Raw genomic sequence first — 23552 nt, 5'->3', positions numbered from 1 at the left:
CAATAAAAATGTTTCTTTGTTAGGCTGTTCCTAATTACAACTGTTATTCTGAATAAATATGCAGCAACAATGCAAAATAGATGAGCCTACATAGTGGTATTTTTTAAAACGAGCACTGATTGGGAATTCAGATTTTGGTGTGGGATAGCATGTTTGGGTGAAGAATGCGTAACTGATAGTACATTGCCATGTGTACATCAAACACAGGCTAATATTGCTTAGTTTGCCAGTGATGGTTTGTCTGTTTTAGCAGAAGCTCTGTTCATTGTGATGAGCCTGTGTAATATTATAGCATGGTTCGAACTTACATCACAACATTTGTGGAATTACATGGACACCATAACCTAGAATCACTAAAGCTTTATTACCTTTAGGATCAAACAATTTCTTGGATGTATTTCTTTTTCCTGAACTATACATATATACGTGATGTACTTTATTTTCTTTCTAGCTAAACCATAATATTAAAAATGTGGTTGTGCGACCAAGTAAAGGGAAACTATGTTGCCTGATGATAACACTAAAGGATTCCAGTTTCCTTACTGTGGACAAAATACTGTCAAAAGATGCAGATGAAATGAAGATATATTTGGAGGGGGTTCAAAACAAGACTCATGCAGGTTAGTAAAAAACATGCCTTTCACAATTGTATTTTGGGGATTGGCGATCATTTACAGTTGACCCTCAGTCCTTCTTTAAAATAAGTATAATGATACAAATTTCCCTGCTTTCAATAAGTGCTTCTCTGGTTAGAGGGGGGACATCACATTGTAGTCAAATACTGTGTATTACACAATTAAAGCAGTATTGAACTCGATGCTGTTTTTTTGTTTGTTTCAGCTGTGAAGACATCCCAGGGTTCTGGCAGTTTTGGTGGTGTTCTGGGCAACAGAACCACACAGAAAGATTCTAACAGGCAATTCCCATACATAGAAAACCAGGTAGTTTAAATACTTTCCTCTGTTTCCTTTTCTTATGATCTTTCCATTTTATGTGGGTATAATAAACCATTATGGTGCAGCAGTTAGGAAACTGTAATTATACAATCAGATGCTTGAACTATGTGTAAAGAAAACTACTGTGTTGAGCCTATTGCACTGGAAGACAGCATTGTCTATGTGCCGTTTAAATGAGTTATGGTTGTGTGTGTTTTTTAACCTCTAGGTCCAAATGTGAATTTTCTAGAAGGTGCTTATAATGTATTGAGTTGTGAGTTGTTTCCCAGCAGACAGGGTCGTAACCTCCTGTATTCTGGGTTGAGCTCCTCCTATTCGCTCCTGTAGGCAGGGACAATAAACAAAAGACTGGCCCCTATATAGGGAGGAGCTAACCCCCCTGGGCCTCAGTCTTGTTCCTGCCTAAGCTCCTAGCAGGATGTGTCTCTTCGAGCCAGCAAAGTTTTTCCTTTCTCCGAAAGCGGTTTGAGAGTTTTCTTGGCCTTCCCTTCTTCTCCTCTCTCCTGCCTTTCCCCCCTTCCTTGGTGGTGGCTATGGCAGAGGACCCCAAGAGCACTGGCTAAGGGTCATCCTTAGCTCAGGCTTCCCTAGCTCAGGGTCTGCCAGCTCAACAGAGGGAGCTGGCTTCAGAGGGAGGCCCATTGGGATGTGTTTGCTGTTGCTCTGCAGCTTCTTCACTACAGCCACTCCAGTCCTTTTCTTCTCTTCATTTCTCTTGCTGCCTTGGAAGCATGAAGAAAGACTTAATATGGCAAGGGCTCCCAGGATTGTAGAAAGGTCTTGGCTTTGCCAATGAATCTCTCTCTCCTCCAAACCTGCCCCCCTTTCATGGTGGGAGCACAGGAGATTTCTGTAAACAGCATTGCAGCACATGGGAGCCGTGGGAACAGATGGTGAGGGGTATCCCCTCCATGTCTCTGTTTCTCCACATCACCTCTGCCCAGCCTGTTTAAGGCCAGGGATCAGTGAGGAAACTGGCCAGAAGTCATGGAAACTTCTCTGCTCAGCCCATTTGGGGCCAGAGTTCAGAGGACAGGCCAGCCAAAAGCCATGGCAAAGGATTTCTCTGCATCACCTCTGCCCAGCCTGAAACGGCCAAGGTCAGAGAGGCAAGCCAGCCAGAAGACACAGGAGAAGAGGTGAGTACCAGGGGCCCTCTCTAGCCAGCAAGGAACCTTTGCCAGATCTAATGCCCTCGCTCAGGGCAGGCATTGCCATGAGGCCTCTGCCATGGCCATTGCAGGCACTATGCCTAGCGTAAGGTTTGGGACTCTACCAGGAGGGCAGATGAGGGCATAAACCCTTGGTCTCCCCCTTCCTTCCCATCTCTGGCCCCAATGGCACCCAGGACCCCAACAGGTGTGGGGGATCCTTTTGCAGACTGGGAAACATGGTGGTGTTACCAGGGCTCCTGCACATTCCTTTTGAATTCTTATAATGAGATGGTGTGTAAGGAAGCAGAGGACTCCTCCTCTATGTTGTACAGCCGCATGGCTGTAAAGGAAGCTGGACTTGGCCCAGCAGGAGCTGAAGCTTCCAACTCTAAAATGGTCTTTTTTGGCTGCCACAGAGCATCCCACAAAAAAGCACAAAGTGGCTTCATGTCCTCCCCAGAGAGAGCATGGCCTCTGCCACCCACTTCTAAACAGAGGCTGGAGGGCCATCTATCGGGTATGCTTTGATTGAGAGTTCCTGCATGGCAGAATGGGGTTGGACTGGATGGCCCTTGGGTCTCCTCCAACCCAAGGATTCTATGAGAGAGCACATGGATACAAATCCTCCTGTGTTCCCTCCCCAAAAATTGCAACAACAAAAAGGAAGAAACCACTTGTGGATATCATGGGTGGAGAGTTCCCTTCACCTCCCAAGTGTGTTTGGCTGCCCCAAACGATGGCACTCTTGAGAGAACAGCTTGAGCGCTTGACCTCTCCTTTCCATCAGAGTTTATCCTTTCTCAGGACACAGACATACCTCAGGTAAATGTAGAGCCATGTCTCACAGCAGCCCCTCTGCCAGCTACCTATGCAAGTGGGAAGGGAGCTGAGGACCAAGCTAGCTTCTATCATGCATGCAGCCAGGTTACCATAAAGCCTGCCTGAGATTAAAAGGGCTAAGCTGTAAACCCCAGCTTGAAGTTGGGGCTGTCTCAGACATAAATAAAACAAAATGCCCTGTGAGTATCAGGACTACACTACAGGCCATATGCAGCTATCTACCCATGGTTACAAATGATCTTCAGTCACTGCTAACTTAAGAGCAGTTTCCTCAGTGCCTGGAAGAAGCTACTGCCCAGACAGCCTCCCTTGATGGGGCAAATGAAGGAGGGGAGAGCCCCCACAGCAACAGGGCTGTGGGCTCAGATTTACAAGAGATACTGGTTAACTTTTTCTGGTGTTCATTTTATTACTGTTAGCCCATGAGGTTTGAGTTGTGCTGTTTCTGCTCACCCCCCTCTCTCCTTTTTCCAGGCCAGAGAAGATGCCTGGAAACTAAGTCATCTAGGGAGAGGGCTAGCCATAAAAGCCACATGATGACTTTTCTTCCTTCCTCATGGGCCTCCATCCTTTTCTCCATTAGGGCCAGAGCCTTTTTGCCTTAGCTGGAACAGCCTAAGACATAAGATGAACACATGGTTCTACCTCCTTTGTGCAAACTGTTATCAGCCATAGCACTTCTCATTAAGAGCATAAGCTTTAACAATACAGATCCATTTAAATACTAATAAACAGGGTGACTCAAGCAAGGAGAAGGCCTCTGGTCACTCAGCAGACCTCTAATAGTTTACATGCATTGAAGATTTTTGGTAAAAACATATCATATGAGGTGGTAGATACATTGGATTAAGGTGACCAACCAAGCTCCACTTTATTGGCAAAAGGGTTATGTTCCTGTTATAAAACACAAGGAACCTCAGTCAGCTAGCCCCAGGAGAGGAGGCTCCCCTTGCCTTCCCTTCTTTCACAGGAGAGGTGTCTGTTAAGGGGAAGAAACTAAAAATTACAGTTTCTTCCATGAGATGGTTCTCACTTAGTACAGGGGAGTTAAGAAAAATTCTTATCAAAAAGAGACAAACAGCCTCCTCTCCATGGGGGGGGGGGAGAAACCCCCCTTCCTCCATGAGTGTTTTAAAACACTATAATCAGGTTTTTCTGCTAAGGGGTTGCTTCAAATCCCATTCAGATATCCTACAGAGCCCTGAAGAGTCTGCCACAAAGATCACAATTACCTCTTACCTTGTCTAGATAACTACATTTTAAATAAGAATGCCTGCTGATGGCCTTGGCATTCAACTGCTCCCTGCCTTGGATAGGCCTACTGTAACTAGGTCTATCATGCATATGATGAGTTGGGCTCAAGGCTATGAAGGTTCATGCTGCCAATCTCTTTCTTTTAGTGGTCTCAGGGTGCTAAAAGATTCATTTGCATACTGTTGGGCTTGCTTTGATTGTGATTTCCTGCATGGCAGGGGGTTGGACTTGATGGCCCTTGTGGTTCTATGATTTTATTGTTATAAGGTTAGCTGCTGTGTGGGTGAGTGTCTTATCCCTAACTGGGTTTTCATGCCAAGATCTGGTCCAAACAACACCATTGTCCACTGTCTTCTGAGGCTGGGAAAATGGACTTCCTAGTGCTTATGCCTTGTTTTCTGCTAGCACATGTGCTCAGATGTCATATACCATACAGCTCCATATAGAGACTTACACCAGCCACCTATATGCCCACAGCGTGCGTGTGTGTGTGTATCCGCCCCAAAAACAACAACAACAACAACAAAACTAAACTGATTTTACTATTTTATATAGGAGACTCCATTTTACTATGCCATTATACTTTATGTGACTTGAGCTTCCATGGATTTGGTATCCATGCAAAGCCCTGAATCCAATTCCAGTACATATCGAAGGCCCACTATACTATTTAAAACTTAGGTTTGTTTTCCTTTGACAGATCCTTTTTGTGGAGAAAATCCTCTCCTCGAAATTAGATACCAGAGGCCTATCCTTGCCAAGCCCTCTGTTCCCATTTCATGACTCCTTAATCAGCAGTTCATTCAGCCGGGAGACCCCTCAGCTTTCATACAGGTTGATGATAGCCTGCTACATGGAGTTGGGGTGATTTTTGAAGCCTCTAGACAAGTTCATCCTCAGATGAAATCAGACTTAATTCTGACCACAGGCCCTGTTAACACAGAGTGCATCTATGCTTCTGCATGGATTCACCAATGTCAGCAAGGTAAAGGTTAATCCAGTGTCTCCCTTGCCTAATCATGGAATTAGTCTTATTTTACACAGGTTACTAGATGTTCCAGTAAAGAACTGCACATTGTTTTGAAATATTAGTTGGAGGTCAGACATTAACATTCCTCTTTCAGAGCGGTAAGTCTTAATTGCTACACGTGAAATCACCTTAATATCACCTTCATTGCTATAACCAGTTGACAAGGTGATCAGTGATAGGCTGGAAGTTGCCATAGGTCCAGATTAGATCAGGTTCTATTCTGATTGATCACATCATCCACCATAATCCACCTTATAGACAAGTTCTCATCGACTGCTTCAGATTTTTCAGTGGCTGACCTGCTATAGTCCATCCAAGATGGCATTAAAAATGGACTAAGACCCAACATGGTTATAAGGCAGGTGTCTGCCATCATGTCGGTTCTGCTCCATAAGAGAGCAGCTAGAATGGCGGCCATCCTCACATTAAGAGGCTGTTGAGGGGAGTTTCCAACAGGGCCAGCCCACCAGACATCGTTTTCCATCTTGGGATGTGAACACGGTCTTAAAGGCGCTGACGGTTGGGCCGATCAACTCCCTTTGGGAGGCCTCCCTCAAACACCTCTCCCTTAAGGTCATCTTCCTCACAGCCATTACCTCCACCAGATGGGTGTCAGAGCTGGGGTCCTGTCGGTATGTAAAGACTTGTGTATTTTTAGGCCAGTCTCAGCCTAAGGTCAACTCAGCCTTTCAGGTATCGCAGGACATTCTCCTGCCTTCATTCTGTCCCAATCCTAAGAAGGACTTGGAAAAGACCGGGCACACATTGGATGTGCGCAGAGCCCTCAAAATCTACATCAAGAGGACTTCAACCTTAAGGTCATCTGAAATGTTGTTCATTTCCTTTCTCCCGGGTCTTTGGGGTGCAAGGTATCTTGCAGGTCTTGTATTCAAGAAAGCTACTGAACTCTTGATCTCTCTCCACCCGAGGGGTTGATGGCGCACTCAACCAGGAGTGCATCTACCTCTGCGGCCCTGACCACTAGCGCCTTCCTGTCAGACATTTGCAGGGCGGCCACATGTAAGTCGCCTTCGTCCTTCATAAGACATTACAAATTGGACATGTCTCAGTCCGCTGAGGTGTCATTTGTAAGCAGGGTCCTCCAACAGATTGTGTCGGGGGCCACAATCTCCTAGCAGCACTTCCCTCCCAGTTTGAGAGGGCTTTTGTAAATCCCAGAATACAGGAGGTTAGGACCCTGTCTGGTGGGAAAACGAATGTTGGTATTTACCTGTAATACGTTCATTTCCAGCAGAAAAGGGTCCTAGCATCCTGCCTGTTCGGGTGCTGCCTGCGGCCTCCGACCCTGCCTGCCTGTTGGTGGACCTGCCTTGTTCTTCTTGTTGCTGGATTGGTTTTTCTGAGTTCTTGTTTGTTCTTGGACTAGTTTTTTCTAAGGTGTTCTAGTTAACCCTTAGCTGATGTTACTAAAGTTCAGTTCCTTGAGTTACCTTACTAGTCACTTGGCTTGTTATTGACTGAGGCCCAGGGGGGTTAATTCCTCCCTATATAGGGGCTGGTCTTTTGTTTATTGTCCCTGCCTGCAGGAGCGAATAGGAGGAGCTTAACCCAGAATACAGGATGCTAGGACCCTTGTCTGCTGGAAATGAATGTATCACAGGTAAGTACCAACGTTCGTTTTCCTTATCACCACGCAAGAAAGACAAAGTCATGTAATGTTTCAGTAAAATCTCACTGTCTTTGAGATTTCATTAATCTGGCAAGGATAAGATTTCCAGGTTCACCTGGAATAGGTGAATGAGTCCGAATTTCCTACTAGAGTTGGTCTCCTCTAATTCCAGAAAATATCTTGGGCTGCTATGTATGAGGAACAATCATGTCTGCAGTCTCTGGCATAAACACTTCAGTGGAGAAGATTTGCAATTCTCCTGCCTGGGTGTTGATGTTTACTTTAATTACTGCATAATTAATATGTCCTGATGAAGGCAACATTTGAAGAGTACTATAACAGATATTATAGTCTTGTGAAATGATAACTGTCCTGCCTGGGATGGAGGGACATATTTGTTATTGCACATTACTTTACAGGAAGTTCTCCCATACAGAGAACTGTATTTATCTCTCTTAGAAACAGTAAGCCAGCATAGTTTGAGCATTGGACTCCAGACTATGACTCTGGAGATCAGGGTTCAAATCCCAGCTTGGCCATGTGAACCAGTAGGAGCCCTGGAGCAAGTCAGCCTCAGAGAATGACAACGACAAACCCTTTCTGAAGAAACTTGCCAAGAAAACCCCATAATAGGTTCATCTTAAGGTCACCGTAAGTTGGAAATGCATTGCAGGCATACAAATCAACAAAAGCAACAACAGTTTGCAGTCCTATCCATTTTGGAAAACTTGCACTTCTTACCGCTTGTCTCGTAACTGAAAGCAGAATGTTCCCTTCCCACAACAGTGGAGACGAGGAAATTCAGTTAAACCCTGACTGATGTGTGAAGTAACCATTCACAGGATGCCCTCCCATCTCCAAGGAGAAGGAACACTCACAGTGTTCTGTTTCAGGCCATTGAATTTATATTGCTTCTGATTCTGTAGTACTTGTAGTCTAATGCATTAAATAAAGGCCAAGTACTAGGGCTTCAAGGCTCTTTGGGACTAAATCTGAATACAAGTTTTGTACTTTTAACTGATTTTGGATGGTAAGATGTTCTCCATTACACTTCAGAAAACACGATTTTGGTCTTTGTCTTAGAGTTCATAAAATAAGGGCATTGTAAACAAACTGATAAATTGTGAAGGGAAAGAAAGACAACGGTTTGCTGGATCAAAAAGTTTAAATACATAGCAGTGTTAGTCTGGAAAATCAATATGCAAAGGGATCTTGTAGTGCCTTTGAGATTAACTGAAAGAAAGAAGCTGGTAGCATGAGCTATCATAGACTTGAGCCTACTTCCTCAGATATATCTGAGAAAGTAGGCTCAAGTGTACAAAAGCTCATGCTACCAGCTTCTTTCTTTCAGTTAGTCTCAAAGGTGCTACATTATCACTTTGCATACTGACTTTAAGAGTTTGTTATAATAGTTCTACTGTTTTTTTCTGCAGTACACTTAATAGCATACAAGTTCATCAGAAGGGACGTCTGATATGCAGTGGTGATTTGTAGCTAGGCACCTGGTGGCCTAAATGACAGTTGTCAGTAGACTCCCAAGAAAAGCACTGGTTCATACAAGCGTACCTACATGCGGTATTTGGTGGATTAGCAGCCTCCTAAAGGCTTTAATCTTGATTTTTGAAATGGGTCAGTGTTTTGAAGCATAATGTGTTTTATTAACTTCAGCATTCCCTCTTTGAATTTATAGACTCCTTCCAAAAGAGGGATTGCTGAAAGTAAAGATGAAGTACATATTCGTAAAGTGCTGGGCACCCCGGGAAGAGCATCAATTAAGAATCCTTCAGTAACTGGAATGTCTGGTAACAGAGTTAATGGTTCAACCTCTCCTGCTACATCAACACCTCACAGAACAGGGTTGTTGGAAAATCGGTATGAAAATGATTTTTTTTAAGGAATTGCAGCCTTCCATGTATGTGCATTAATAATATGAGGTGCTTTGAAATAAACTGCTTTTTCAGATTATTATGCTATGGTTTTATGCATAAGTGAAATTTGTGAAAAATATTTCCTAAATCTTTCACACTTTATCCTACACAATATGACTTTGAGAAGTACTTAAATGAAACCTGAAAGTGTTGTTGTAAACATGAAGTCTTTGGGCTACCTTAGTTTTCCTGAGAATTGAGGGAATTCTCTTTTTCCCACATGAAATAGTGAAAGGAGAAAAAGGGCACCATCTACTGCAGAGATGAATGAAGATTATCCTAAAGAGAATGATTCATCAACGTATGTTTCTGATTGTTATTTTTATGGGTTTTGTGTTTTTCTGTTCCCTCCATTTCCAATATTAAAGTTTGTGTTTAAAATAAATCATGAATCCCATTTTTGTCTTAATAACATGGTCCTCTCATAAAAACCCAGCATTAAAACTGTAAAAACTGTACAGGTTCTGAATTATAAACAGTTGTAAGTACAAGAGGCTTGTGTTTCCTTTGTATACCAATTGTTAAACTTTAACCTTAGAATTACACTTGTGTTGATAAAAGGTTAGGCGGCTTTAATTTTAATGGACATGTATTTTAAAAAATCAAGGGTAGGGTTGGTTTTTTAAATAAATCATATGTATATAGCAGGGGTTAATAAGCATTCTCCCATTTTAAAGCTGTAGAAGCAGTATTTCTAGAAACCTGAAAATACTGTTTTCCCTCTAGTCAGTCCCACTGTCCTGACTTGTCAAAAGTTAGACAAATGGGTGGTTTTAAATAAAATCTGAAAGTAGGCTTCAGGATACTGCCAGTTTGAAGGGGTGGGGATGTGGCATATGGTTGATTCTGGCAGGGGTATAATTAGACCATGATACCTCCAGAAATGACCACCTTATTATATAGTCTTACTATGTATTTAGGTTATGTTTGAGATATCAGTTCACATACGTTATATCAATTTATTTGCAGCAATAACAAAGCTATGACTGATCCGGCACGGAAATTCTTACATAGCAGCAGAGAAAAGCAACTGAACTTAAAACAGACTGAGGAGAACAGGCCATCAGGTATTATAAAAAGATTGTGTTCTTGACAATCCAAGCCAGTGTCTCACTAGTTGAACTGAACAAATAATTTTGTTGATATTCTGAAAATTATTATTTTTTAATTATCTATATAATGGGATGACTTGAGAGTCATTACAATGGGAAAAACTGGAGGAGTGTTTTGTGTAGTGTATTATTTATAATTTTAATGTGTTTGATGTATTTTGTAAATCAATGAAGATAGTATTAAAATTGGAAAAACACATATTTAGAGAATTATTCAGACTGAAGAGTCATCTTTCATTGGGAGTAGTTTAAAAGCGAGATTAGGAGCAACAGAGAATGCTGCTACATATTCATCTGTAAACTAGTCTGAATGTTTTTTCTGCATCTTGCCTAGTTTCCCTCATGATTTCACCATAATATGTAACCAAAGAGGTGGTAGCCATTGAATCAGACATTCTGTGCTTACATGGAAAATTTAGTAAATGGCCTTCTAGATTTACCTCATTATTATTGGCAGGTTCTGTATGCAATTAATATCAACACTTGATGTAATTATAAGTAGTCACTCAGTAGCTGCCTCCTAGACACTACAAATTGGGAGGCACATGTTTCTGCTCTTTAGTTCCAACCCTGAAGTTTTCAGGGTAGGAAAGCAACCCTATGCTGTACAGCGTACTCTCATTTAGAATGTAATGTCTCTTGTGGCTTGTCTTGGAGATAAGATTTTAAGATACTTTGTATACAGTGCATTCATGTGTGTATAAGTGCACATCACCTTGCCTATATTCCACAAAATTAGACTTCTTTGAGTAAATGACTAATTTGTTGGAGTAAATGACAAGCTGCAATATTCCCATGCAGTAAGAGTAAATGTGGATTTATAGATTTCAGCCAAAACAGAAAAATATTTTCAATATTCAAACCAAATAATGTTGAGAAATACCTGTATCTTATCAGATGTGTCCATTAAAGTTCTTTGGAGTTCTGATGTGGCCGTTGATGGCAGTATTAGCACATTCTTGTTGAATAAGAGTTGGCAAAGTGCAGCCCTTCAGATGCTGGACTACAGCTCCCATCAGTCCTAGCTATTATAGCCAATGCCGAGGGATTCTGGGAGTTGTAGTCCAACCACATCTGGACGACCACACTTATATGGAAGGATATGACATGCCACTTGAAGTGTTGAGTGTGAACCTGTTTCTTACAGTTAACCTAACAAGTTTTTACAAAAGTTTGTTTTTGTTCCTTTTTAAGGGGTTTTGCCTTTACAGTCATCTTCATTTTATGGTAGCAGATCTTCATCAAAGGATTATTCAGCTAGTAATTCCAGTTTGGACAGGTAGGTGCAGAATGCATGAGGAGGGCTGTTTTAACCTCACTTGCTCATTCATTAAAAACTCTGTGTTTATGTAATGTTAAGTCTCTATATGTCTATTAATGAAAGCTGATTTTATTCATGTTTATTAAAATAGTGTATATGAAAAAATGTTGCTTTCCAACTGTTTCTTCACAGCATTTGATATAATGAGCAAATTCCAATTTATTGGATATGAAAGTGCTGATAAATGCACATGTGATGATTATTGAATACACTTAGTTGACTCTATAAAGCTGTGCCACATACTGTATAAAATTCATGCATGCAATCCTGTCATCCAGTAACTATAGGTTTAGGCTGCCCCCTGCTAATTGGGCGTAAAATTGTGACCTCCAAATCACCTCTCCTTAGCAGCAAAAAGGAAGCCCCAGTCTCTTTTTCCTGATTTGGAGCCAGAAAGCAATGTAGGAACTTTCTGCTTTGGCCTTGAGTGGTGGAAATAGGCTGTCTGTCCTGGTTACATGATTGCCTTATAAACTTCTAGCATTCCTCCTTAGTTTGGAAGAAGGAGTAGGAATTACCAGGCAACTATAAGATTATTTTTATCCACCTCTACACCTGCAAATTTAGGAAGACTTGTTTTTTTTTCCTCCCCGCGCACTCCACTCCTCTGGGAGAGGCCTACTTCAGCCACAAAAATCTAGGCTTTCGACTACCTCCCAGAGGGCATTTTCCATCGTCGCCCCCAGACTGTGGAACGGCCTGCCGGATGAGATCCGTCTGCTTACATCCTTAGACAGCTTTAAAAAGGCTGTTAAGATGAATCTCTTCCGACAGGCCTTCCCAGAATAGAGAACCGGGCCTCAGAAAAAAACGTCTGGGAATAAGATACTGCCGCTCCCATTGATGGTTTGCTGATGTGATGTTGTTGACCTTTTGGTCAGTTTTTAATTTGTATGTTTTTCATTGTTTTTTGCTTGTTTTTAATTCTGCATTGGATTTAATACTTTTTTAAGGAGGGGAGAGCACCAGGGATTTTATATGTGCTGTATTTTTAACTTTGTTAGCCGTCCGGATTGTTCTCAGAGGGGTGGGATACAAATAAATTTTATTATTATTATTATTATTATTTACTTGTATACTGACATGAGTTCCAGTATGTTGATATAGGGTAGGATAGAAATAAAATTAGTTATACCTGCAACAGAATGGTGGCCTTCTTGCCATGGCAGACTAAATAGTCAGCCTGTCAATTGGTCTGACTTTAAAAGTTATTTCTATTAGTGTGTTAAGTCTCTGAGTGTTCTTGGTGATATTTTGTTAATCACAACTAGCTTAACACCTTTTGGGGTGTGTGATACAGTGCTATTAATTGTACTTCAAAAAGGTATACAAAAAAGGAAACCTGGGAATGGCTGATAGTGGGTCAAGGATAAAGTTTTGCTATAGCCAGTATGAGGGAGAAAGCAGCTGTTATTTTTGTTAACACTGGTGAACAGGCTACATAAACGAAGCATGACTTTCCAAATACATACTAGTACTTCCTGAATATCAAAAGAGTGCCCAAATGTTGTTTGTGCATATTCTCTTATGGCACTGTGAACCACAACATTTGCATATTATAAGTTGTGTGTGCTAGTGACTGCATAATTTGCACTTTATTTGAAAATTGTGGAATACATTTTCAATATTCAGTTTTTAAGAAACCGTGTCAGAGGGCTTAAAACCATACAAATGAAACATTTTTTTTCATTTTCTTTTATTGGGACCTCTATTATTTTAATTTGCCATTTAAAAAAATTTGGAACCAAGAACTAAAAAAGTGTGCCTTCTGAAAGCTGTAGTTAATATTCCTGGAAGTCTTCACAGGTTGGATACATTTGACTGAAGGACACTTATGGTCTGTTCTTGCTTTATGGAAGCAAAAAACTGCACGTGTAGTGTGAAAGAACACATTTTGTTCTTAAACATCTTTCGTCTTAAACGTCTTTTGTCTTAAACATCTTAAATAGGTGTCATATGGTTTTCGTGATACAGTGTCACTGCTTCTATGTCACTGCTACCAGTGACTGCCTTTGTCATATTTGAGAAATACATTATTTTCCCATCTTCTTGACAGGTCTAATGTCTTGAATCAGACTTCTTCTGCCAAAAGAAGCTTGGGGTTTCTCTCCCAGCCAGCTCCCCTCTGTGTTAAAAAAATGAGATCTAATCAAGATTACATGGGATGGAACAAACCACGAGTTCCTCTTTCCACTCACCCACAACAGCAATTGCAAGGGTAAGAGTTCATATTACATTCACATACATGTGCTCAGTTAATGATTGATTGCAAACAAATCAAAGGCATTTTAGCAGCTTTTCCGTCAATTATTGTTCCACTGCCCTGTGTCCGTTAGGTAGTTTTGAAGACATATTTTTGCCCTTCATTTTTTCCTCTATATGTTTAATTTCAGTTTATAAATCCTCTGAGCAAGCGGTGTCACGTACTAGTTCAGTATAACACTGTTCAATTAAATTTAATATTACTCTAGTCATTATTAAAACAGTGAGGGCCTTCTCTGCAATTGCTCCCAGACTATGGAACGGCCTGCCGGACGAGATCTGTCAAATTGCCTTAGACAGCTTCAAAAAAGCTGTCAAGACGGATCTCTTCTGGCAGGCCTTTCCTGAATAGAAGTGTCCGGCCACAGAATGATCGTCCCTCACATCATGCATTAGACCACCACTCCTCGTTATCTTTTTATTGTGTTATTAACAGATAGTTTAATCTCCAATTTTAATTACCGTATTTTCCGGCGTATAAGATGACTGGGAGTATAAGACGACCCCCAACTTTTCCAGTTAAAATATAGAGTTTGGGATGTACTCACCGTATAAGACTACCCCTCTTCCAACGTACACCAAATATAAATTAAAAAAACCATCAGATTTGATTTCAATATGGTAATTTAAATTCAAATGCTTATGCCATGCAGGTACTTAGCAAGAAACCTTGTTGTATACAAAGCCTGCTTGGATTGGTCAGCTCTCCCTGCCTGCCTAGTGCTCCCTATCTCCCAAGACTATCAGAGCGGTAGCTGCTTTCATACGATTGCTGCATATGGTGGGGATGCGGCCGCGGCCGTTTTTGAGCTCCCCCCACCATATGCGGCAACCGCAGATTCTCCAGTCCAGCAGGGAAGTTTCAGCACCTGCCCTATAATATGACACCTGGCATATAAGATGACCCCTGACTTTTGAGAAGATTTTCCTGGGTTAAAAAGTAGTCTTATACGTTATAATTATCTCCCTTCCTTGTGTAGTCTGAAGAGATATTTTATGTTTTATAAAAGTTGCTATAGGCGGGTTACAGACGCACCCCCCTAACCCTAGTACGTATTCGGTACGCACAATATGGCGGCAGCTGTTCCACACGGCGACCGCCATGTTTACGTATCGAGCGCTGTGCATCCGCATGAGTCGCGGCGTCTATGACGTCGCAAGTCCACCCCTGGCGCCTCGTGACGTCATAGAGGCACCACTTAAAGAAGCTCCATTTTGGAGCTTCTTTTTTGCTCCGTAATGGAGCCGCGCGGTTTGGCTGCAGCGGCTCCCTTACGGAGCAAACAGCGGCGGCGGCAGCAGATCGCCACAAAGCGGCGGTTTATAACCCGCCATAAGATGGTTTTTCATGAGCCCTGAGTGACAACCAAGTTTCCTCTTTAAATGCTTTGTAAAGTCATGTTTATAAAGCTTCCATACATACTCTACTACTTACCACATCAGGCAGACAAAACCAGCAGAGAGAAGAGAATCCATTACCACAAAGTCAATATAAACAGTCATATATCTGAAAGCATGTAAGTTCCTTGGCTCATGTCATCAGGTTGAAAAGAGATAGTGCTTTTTCACCTTCTTCACATCAGCTGTTTTACTCTCTCCCTCAGTTTCTATGTTTCTGCCTAATTTGGCCGTTATAAATCCTCTTGTGGTCCATCTGGGTCCACACTACCCCCAGAACACTCCAGAGCACAACTGGGGTAGGTCTTTCCATAGCTGCTTGCTTTGGAGAGTAAGCATGCTGCTTTGTTCAGAGACAAAGAGATCTTGAGAATCTTGTGACCTCTGGAATTCCTCCCCAGGAACCAAAGAATTGGGCTTGATTTGTTTTCAGCCATGTTTCTAGTTAGCTCCCAACTATTAACCAAGATTATAGATCATATGTTTTATTAAAGGCAGGTATTCTTATAAACATTTCTCAGTCTGTCCAAATGTTGTTCAGGTAAGCTAATTGCCAACTTTCAAAGCAGGCAAACTCTTAACATCTATTCATAGCGAGAAGATCTCGCTTTGTCTCTTAACAAAGAAAGCAATCTTCCTGGGGTGTGTCCATTAATGTTTTTAACTTTGTATCTTTAATGTAATTTTGTAATGTTTAAATGAAATGATTTTACTTGTTTTTAAAAAAAATTGTTTTGGTAAAGTTTTACTGAGCTACTTTGAGTCCTACTCTGGGAGAAAGGTGGCATATAAAATAAAGTTACGTAGGGACAGAATGTACACACACTAGTTAACATAACTAATCACATTTGTATTACAAATGTTCCAATTGCTATAATACATCTTATTCTTCACAGATTTACAAATTTAGGAAATACCTGTTACATGAACGCTATTTTACAATCTCTATTTTCAATTCAGTCATTTGTTAATGATATTTTGAAGCAGAATATCATATTGAAGAAAGTTCCATTCAATGCACTCATCAGGTGAGTACAACTGTGTGAATAAAGTAAACATTTTGTCCCGGTTGTAATCTCTAAAGAAGCATCTAGATTTGGTATATTGTTTGTAATTGGTAGCTGAAATGTTTTAGTTATATATGAACATAGTGGGTTTTTCGAAATGCGCAGTTGCATTGGATGCATGACAGACTTTGTGTATTGAATATTGAATGAAGATAAAGTGATTTGGCAAAAGCATGTGAAAGTTTGTCAGGTATTGTGAGATTTCTTGTGTAGAGACATAAAACTTGATTTCAACCTTTTTCCCATGAAAATTTCAAAAGAAAAAAACATGTTCAGCTAATTAACATAATCTTGCCCTATTCTGTCATGATTATGAAATATTGACTTTTAAAATACAAATTCTATCTCATTTTTTTAAAGTTACAAAGCTAGGAAGAGAAAGCTTGATTTGTTATTAATATTTCATTGGGAAAAACAGTGAGAGTTAGCTATGAAGAATTCAGGTTTTTTTGCCAACTGATAGCACCAGTTAACCTTTTGGAGACTTTGAATCTTCTGCTGATAAACCATTTGTTTTAAAGCCATACATTATATAAATGTATACAAGATTATATATATAGTCATCCCTCCATATTTGCGGATTTGATATTTGCGGATTTGATTATTCACGGATTTGATTAATATGTTCTCTCTAGGACTGTCTAGGTCCTCCAGTGCAACTCTGTGGTCAACTTTAACTAAAAGTTGCACTGAAAGACCATTTGTAGCTACTCCAGTGCCATTCTATGGTCAGTGTATGTTGGACATTGACCACAGAGTTGCACTGGAGGACCTAGAGATTCCTAGAGAGGTGTCCTCTCAGGTAAAAACAGTGTTTTTGTTATTTGCGGTTTTCCCATATTCATGGGGGTCTTGTTCCCCTAACCCTAGCGAATATGAAGGGACAACTGTAATTCTCATTATTTACATAATATTAATCTGTCTTCTAATATTGTTGATTGTATTATTGCTTTAGCACCTCTTTTATTGAGCCTCTGCAAATTCCTCTTCTTTGCATTGTTGCAGTAAATACATTTTTATATGACATTTGAAAGCCTGTAAAGCCTTTGTAGTTTATTGGCCGACTGTCTATCTGATGAGAGACACTCAGTTTGCATAGTACATTTCTACCAAATAACTTGGCCCAGCTCTTGTATTTACTGCTCTTTCAATATTTAACCATTAAGCATAGTATATCTTATGTAAGTTCAGTCTTAATATATGTAGAATACTGGTAGGAAATGTGACCCCTCCCCCCCCCCAGAGATATTTGTGCTATTAAAAATATGCCAACTTTGAGGCAAAACAGGTCATCCTAAAGGGAAGCAGGCCCACCTGTGGGCAGCCAGTGGCGTAAAGCCGGTTTCCAGGCGTCTTGAAGCAGTCCCTGAGAAAGCTGGATTGGGGCAGTGGCAACTTCACGCCACAGCCCCAATCCACCTTTTTGCACCTACCAAAAGCCAACTTTTCTGCCCCGCCACAGACGGAAGCCGGCTTTCAGGAGCTCCCGCAGTGTTCAGTGTCTAAACACTGCACTGCTGGAGCACCCGGAAGGGCAGCCAGTGGCGTGAAGCCAGCTTCCAGGCGTCTTGGGGGCATGCATCATTGGTACGCCATGCCCCCAAGTCAGCTGGAAGTCAGCTTTTTATGGTGGTCTTTTTCGCTCCTGAGTTAGGAGGGGATGACCATGTGGATGAGACTTGGTAGATATTTTAGCACTAGACATTTAATTTTTGATATTTGAATCAAATTCTGTTGATTTTTCTAGACGTTTTACCCTGCTTCTTGCTAAAAAAGATGTCTGTGGCCCTGAGGGAAAGAAAGAGCTACTGAAGAAAGTGAAAAATGCAATTTCAGCTACTGCAGAAAGATTCTCTGGTTATATGCAAAATGTATGTATCATCCCTTCAAGATGCTGCCCTCATAAACAGAAATTCCAGCATTTTAGTGAGTCCCATGACCAGTTAAAGTAATACCTATGCAGAAACAGTTCCATAAAGGAGCTTAAACTGCTAGTAGTATGTATTGATGTTATCTTTAACTAATTTTCATTTAAGGTGTATTAAAAGCAAAGTTTATTCAATAAAAAATTACAAATTGACAGGTATTCGTATGCATTTTGTAGTGATTACTTCTTGAACCATATCTTACATGTGTGCATATGTGCATACACATGCATGTGCATTTGCTATTTATAGAAGATAATATTATTATTATTTATTAAAGTGTGTGTGCTATTCACAGAAAATAATATAAAATGTGATACACGATGCTACATATGATTTCAGGATGCACATGAATTCTTAAGCCAGTGCTTAGATCAGTTGAAAGAAGACATGGAGAAACTGAACAAAACTTTAAAGAATGAGCCCATTTCTGGTGAAGATAGTTCTTTAGGACGTGTATCTGATGACTCAACAGCTACCAGAGCTTTTAATTGTCCAGTTATTGCAAATTTAGAGTTTGAGGTTCAGCATTCTATCACATGTAAAATGTAAGTATTTAAGAATATTTTTCTGTGTCTCATTGTTCTCTGTTTCTGTCTTTTACACTTTCTCTTAAATCTTATCCTCTTATGAGCACACATGCCTTTCCTTTTTCTAGTGGTTTACACACAGTGCTGCAGGTAAACATAATGCTGTGAGTGGCTTAGTGCCATCTTTGCTACACAGATTCCACTAGTGGAGACTTAATGACACAGGCATTGGCTCTTCCCTGCTTTTCCTTTTGTGACTGTGTTTGGTTGGCCATTGATGTTCCTAGGCAGTTTTGGGAAATGGTATACAGTGAGAGATGTTTAATTACCTCCAGGAGGCCCCAGAAATTCAAGGAAGGAGCTGTAAATTTGAAAAAGTCTGATTTTAAGAACATTGAATTTTATTCTGTGTGGAATCTAGTAGTACTGTTTCGCCACGATTAGAACAGAATCACTTATCTCATAATATTTGAGCCGGCAGATACTTCCATCAATGTAAGTCAAGGCAATTTTTCCTCACTTTCCTCTTCCCCAAAATTACCATTGGGTTGGGAGATCTCCAGAATAACGTGAGGGCTGCAGTACGAAGAATAAATAAGCAAAAATAATGTCTTCTGTACTTTATAATGGGAGCATCTATTGGATCAAAAGCAGTTTCCCAAATGAGATGGCACAACTGGATTCTAATTTTTACATGCTGAGATGTCTCTGTTATGCATGCCACCACAACTTTTGGTTCCTTTGGCCTTTCTAAATTATTGTTTATGATTCTTATTCATAAGAATTCAATTATTTCCTTGGTTACTGAAATGTTACACCTTATGGTAGCTTTTTAAAGACCTGAATAAAATAAATTACATAAGAACATTTCATTTCAATGTAGGTGTAGTGAGACGGTCATTAAACGGGAACAGTTTAATGATCTTTCTATTGACTTGCCACGAAGGAAAAAACGTCTTCCGTCTCGATCCATACAAGATTCCTTGGATCTCTTTTTCAGGGTATGTAATACACCTAAATTTATTATTTAACATATCTTTTATTGTTTCCCTTTATTTTTTTATTGAATAATTTATAAACATTGTTCTTTCTGTAAAATTCTTATTTTTCATCTGGTCATAAAGGATGCAATAGGAGATATATTTAAAATCTAAAATACATAAAATTTGTGTAATATATTATTTCAAGGCTTCTTTTAATCACATAACAATGCTAAATTGGCTCCAATTTATGGTTCATTCTGTAACAGTTCTTAACCTTTCCCTGAACCTGTAGCAGTGGTTCCTGAAATTTGGTACACCAGGTGTTTTGGACTACAGCTCCTGGAAGCTCTAGCCAGCTTGGCCAACAGTCAGGATCTCTGGACCTGAATTTCAAAACATCTGGAAGACCAAACTTTGGGAACCACTGACCTATAGCAATCATTCCCTGCTACTTTTCCCCCTAGCTGACTAAAGCCATAACTAACTGTTTCCATCCTCTTCTCACCTAGTGAAATCCCTATCTTGCTGTCTCCAAGTGCCAGAATGGGTTTTCCTTCTCCTCTCCCATTCTCATTATTCTAGTGGTTCTTATTGATTAAACCTATTGTAAGATTCCACATTGTTTTGTTGTCTAAGCCCAATGAACTCCAGTGTATCTTTATTAAGAGAAATGAGAATAGATATATGTGGATAGTATTTTCCATGAACTTTTTTGTGGTTGGCTTTTGGAGATATTCAAAGATCTTAGTCCTTTGTAGCCAGGTGCAGTGGTGACTCTTGCTTTTTATTCCTTTGAAACATACTGGATTTTATCCAAAGGCAATCCTCCCTCAGTGGAACAGATAACCCCTGCAGTCCCTCAGCTCCAGAGTACAGTGGTACCCCGGGTTACGAATGTAATCCGTTCCGCGGCTCCATTCGTAACCCGAAATCTTTTGCTAGCCGAAAAAGCCATAGGCGCTAGCGCTAAAAGCCGCGATTTCGTGTGAAAAAGCGCCGAAAAGCACCAAAAATTTTTTCGTAAGCCGAAAAAAAAAAACGTAACCTGAAACAGTTTTTTCCTATGGGATTTTTTCGTATCCCGGAAATTTCGTAACGCGGTGATTTCGTATCCCGGGGTACCACTGTACATGGAGCAGAAGAGAGTTAAAGAAAATGGGGGAGGAAGCCAAAGTTTTCCTATTTGACATTGGATACAACCCATTGTGAGATGGGTCATTGACCCGCTGAGTATAAAAGTTAACTAAATTTAAAGGATGCTTTGTTAGAGGGTGATACATTTGAATTATAATCATATTTGTATTGTGTCTTTAAGGCAGAGGAAATAGAATATTCATGTGAGAAATGCAATGGAAAATCTGCTTTTGTTACACACAAATTCAGTCGGCTTCCCAGGTATGTATGCAATCTCAATTTAGATAATGATAGTACTCCCTTTCTTTCTAAGGTTTTGGAACGGGTTGTCTATTCGCGCTGTCTTGAGTTTCTTGAAGCCAATTCCATCCTCGATCCCTTTCAGTCTGGCTTCCGCCCAAGGCATTCTACAGAGACAGCTCTCACCAAGATCTCGAATGACCTTTTACAGGCCAAGGCTAATGGCCTTTACTCTGTTCTCATCCTTCTTGATCTGTCTGCAGCCTTTGACACCGTTGATCACTGTCTTCTAGTTGATATACTCTCTGACCTTGGGTTCTCAGACTCTGTTCTCGACTGGTTTAGATCTTACTTGACTGGCAGATCTTTTGCAATAGTTGCAGGTGGTCAGACTTCTTCTCCTGTTCCCTTATCTGTTGGAGTTCCCCAGGGCTCTGTTCTGGGTCCCCTTCTGTTTTCTCTCTACACACTGTCCTTAGGAAAACTCATCAGCTCTTTTGGTTTTTCCTACCATCTCTATGCCGATGACACCCAGCTGTATCTTTCCGCCCCTGACCTTTCTCCAAGGCTTGAACAGCAAGTTTCGTCTTGCCTCACAGCTGTCTCGCAGTGGATGCGCCATCGGCGTTTGAAGCTCAACATGTCCAAGACGGAGCTTCTTGTCTTTCCTCCTAATCCCAACCTTCAACACTCCTTTTCTGTCTCTGTGGACAACATTTGTATTCAACCAGTCCAGCAAGCCTGCAGTCTTGGTTTTATCTTTGACTCTTCTCTGTCGTGTATCCCTCAGATCCAGACCACAGCCAAGGCTTGTAGATTCTTTTTGTACAATATTGCCAAAATCCGACCATATCTCTCCGCCTCTACTGCCAAGATCCTGGTCCATGCCCTAGTGGTCTCACGACTTGATTACTGTAATGTCCTCCTGGCTGGGCTTCCTCTTTCTCATCTCCGTCCTTTAATCTCTGTTCAGCATTCAGCTGCACGCACTATCACTTCCTCCCACCGCTCTGACCACATCTCTCCTGTGTTGGCATCCCTTCACTGGCTCCCCCTCCCTTTCCGCATTCAGTATAAGCTCCTGCTGTCCACGTTTAAAGCCCTCCATGGACTGGCCCCTCCCTACTTATCAGACCTTCTTTCTCCTCACCTTTCCACTCGGGCCCTCCGTTCTGGTAGTCAAGGTCTGATGTCTCAGCCCAGGATTTCCTCTGCCCCATCCCGGATTCGCCCCTTTTCACTCGCTGCCCCTCACTCCTGGAACCTTCTTCCCCCAAAAGCAAGAGCCATCACTTCTTTAACCAGCTTCAAAACGGAGTTGAAAACCATCCTGTTCAGAGAAGCCTTCCCAGGCATTGCATAATTGTCGCTTACTATTTGATGTTCTTGTGGTGCCTGTTTATTGAACCATTTCCTGTATTGCTATGTACTGTATATGTATTATCCTACTTGAGAGTATGTATTTTCCCTGGAAAACAATTAACCATCCATTATGAAGCCTCTGCCTTGGTCCAGGCCTTGGAGGTAGAGAGGAACTGCTGGACCTCTTACCCTTTCCCTCCACTACTCCCTTCTCCTTCTGTGTTCATGTCTTTTTAGATTGTAAGCCCGAGGGCAGGGAATCGTCTAACTAAAAGATTGTATGTACAGCGCTGTGTAAATTTACAGCGCTTCATAAATAAAGGTTAATAATAATAATAATAATAGTGATGATCATGTTCAAGACATTGTAGGAGATGACTGAGAAGAACTGCAGAAAAAAATACTTTTGTCAGTATTGGCCTTGAAGTGGCTTTAAACACAAGACAGGCTAAAGCCATCCCTGTAGGTGGAAGGAGCTCACCCAGTGCTCTTGAGAATGAGAGGCTTGCAACAGATATTTTTTTTGTTCAAAAGAAAAATAATGTCAAAAAAACTCATAAAAACATTTGTTAGGATTCTAGATAGAAAATTTAGGATTAGATCAGAGCCACTTTGACAGGTTGGAGGACATTGCAGTTTGACTTTTCCCTGACAGTCACATATCTCCTTCTCCAATGTTGGAGAGCTCTATAGAGCACTGGATAAAGATTCACTGAGAGCTTCAGAAGGAGAAAGGAATAAGCAAAGATCATCTTACTCTCACATCCCTCCCTGTCACTTTGACAAAAAACAAGCTGGATTCAGGCCTGCATAATCACTTAGTAGAGGATTGCGGCCCTTCTAATCCTCATACATTCATTAGATAGGTGCAGAAGAGAATTGGAAGGAACAGGAGAAGGTGTCTGTGTGTTCAGGGATAATATACTTAAGGTGGGAGGAAATGAAATTTGATTGATGTAGAGATGAATTTACCAAGTTTCAATTGTTTTTATGTTTTGAAGGGTATTAATTCTTCATCTGAAACGGTACAGCTTCAATGTGGCACTCTCCCTCAATCACAAAGTTGGACAGCAAGTCGTTATACCAAAGTTTTTAACCCTTCAGTCTCACTGTACAGAAAGCACAAGACCTCCACTTAATCTGGGGTGGAGTGCACAATCAACCATGTAAGCCATTCACTTTATTCTAGTAGTAATATTGGAGAAAATAATTAATGTCCTGTTGAGTTTAGGATTCCGGGTTTACTTATAATGAAGATCTGCAAGTCTGGTTACCGTGACAGACTTCCTGAAAATCAAACAAGAATTTTTATCGGCAAGTCTACAGATACCTTCAAAATATAATGAGCGGTATTCTTTAGATAATCGTCATGGACATTTCCCTTTTATTTAGTTCATTTGTCATGTTGTTATTGACCTTGAGAATA

The 23552-nt window shown here is 40.8% G+C and overlaps 1 protein-coding gene across 7 annotated transcripts in view; it reads left to right on the top strand.

Moving 5' to 3' along the window:
* The window catches only part of USP37 (ubiquitin specific peptidase 37), a 44217-nt gene that overhangs the window by 5939 nt on the left and 14726 nt on the right, over positions 1-23552 (top strand). For 6 of the 7 annotated variants that reach the window (XR_006104449.1, XR_006104441.1, XM_042472013.1 and 3 more), the window contains exons 3-15: positions 452-620; positions 841-941; positions 8555-8736; positions 9022-9093; positions 9762-9859; positions 11099-11183; positions 13282-13443; positions 15782-15913; positions 17700-17823; positions 18220-18425; positions 19291-19408; positions 20706-20785; positions 23128-23292. Coding sequence is in view for 5 of the 7 variants with exons in the window: in XM_042472013.1 (XP_042327947.1) it covers positions 452-620; positions 841-941; positions 8555-8736; positions 9022-9093; positions 9762-9859; positions 11099-11183; positions 13282-13443; positions 15782-15913; positions 17700-17823; positions 18220-18425; positions 19291-19408; positions 20706-20785; positions 23128-23292 (1694 nt within the window). In the remaining 2 variants the exon portion in view is untranslated. The remainder of the gene's footprint in view (positions 1-451; positions 621-840; positions 942-8554; positions 8737-9021; positions 9094-9761; positions 9860-11098; positions 11184-13281; positions 13444-15781; positions 15914-17699; positions 17824-18219; positions 18426-19290; positions 19409-20705; positions 20786-23127; positions 23293-23552) is intronic. The other variant, XM_042472096.1, reaches the window with a different exon arrangement.

The sequence above is a fragment of the Sceloporus undulatus genome, chromosome 1, assembly GCF_019175285.1.
Source record: "Sceloporus undulatus isolate JIND9_A2432 ecotype Alabama chromosome 1, SceUnd_v1.1, whole genome shotgun sequence".
In the NCBI taxonomy this organism is placed as follows: Eukaryota; Metazoa; Chordata; class Lepidosauria; order Squamata; family Phrynosomatidae; genus Sceloporus; species Sceloporus undulatus.
This window is presented reverse-complemented; position numbering and strand designations above follow the sequence as displayed.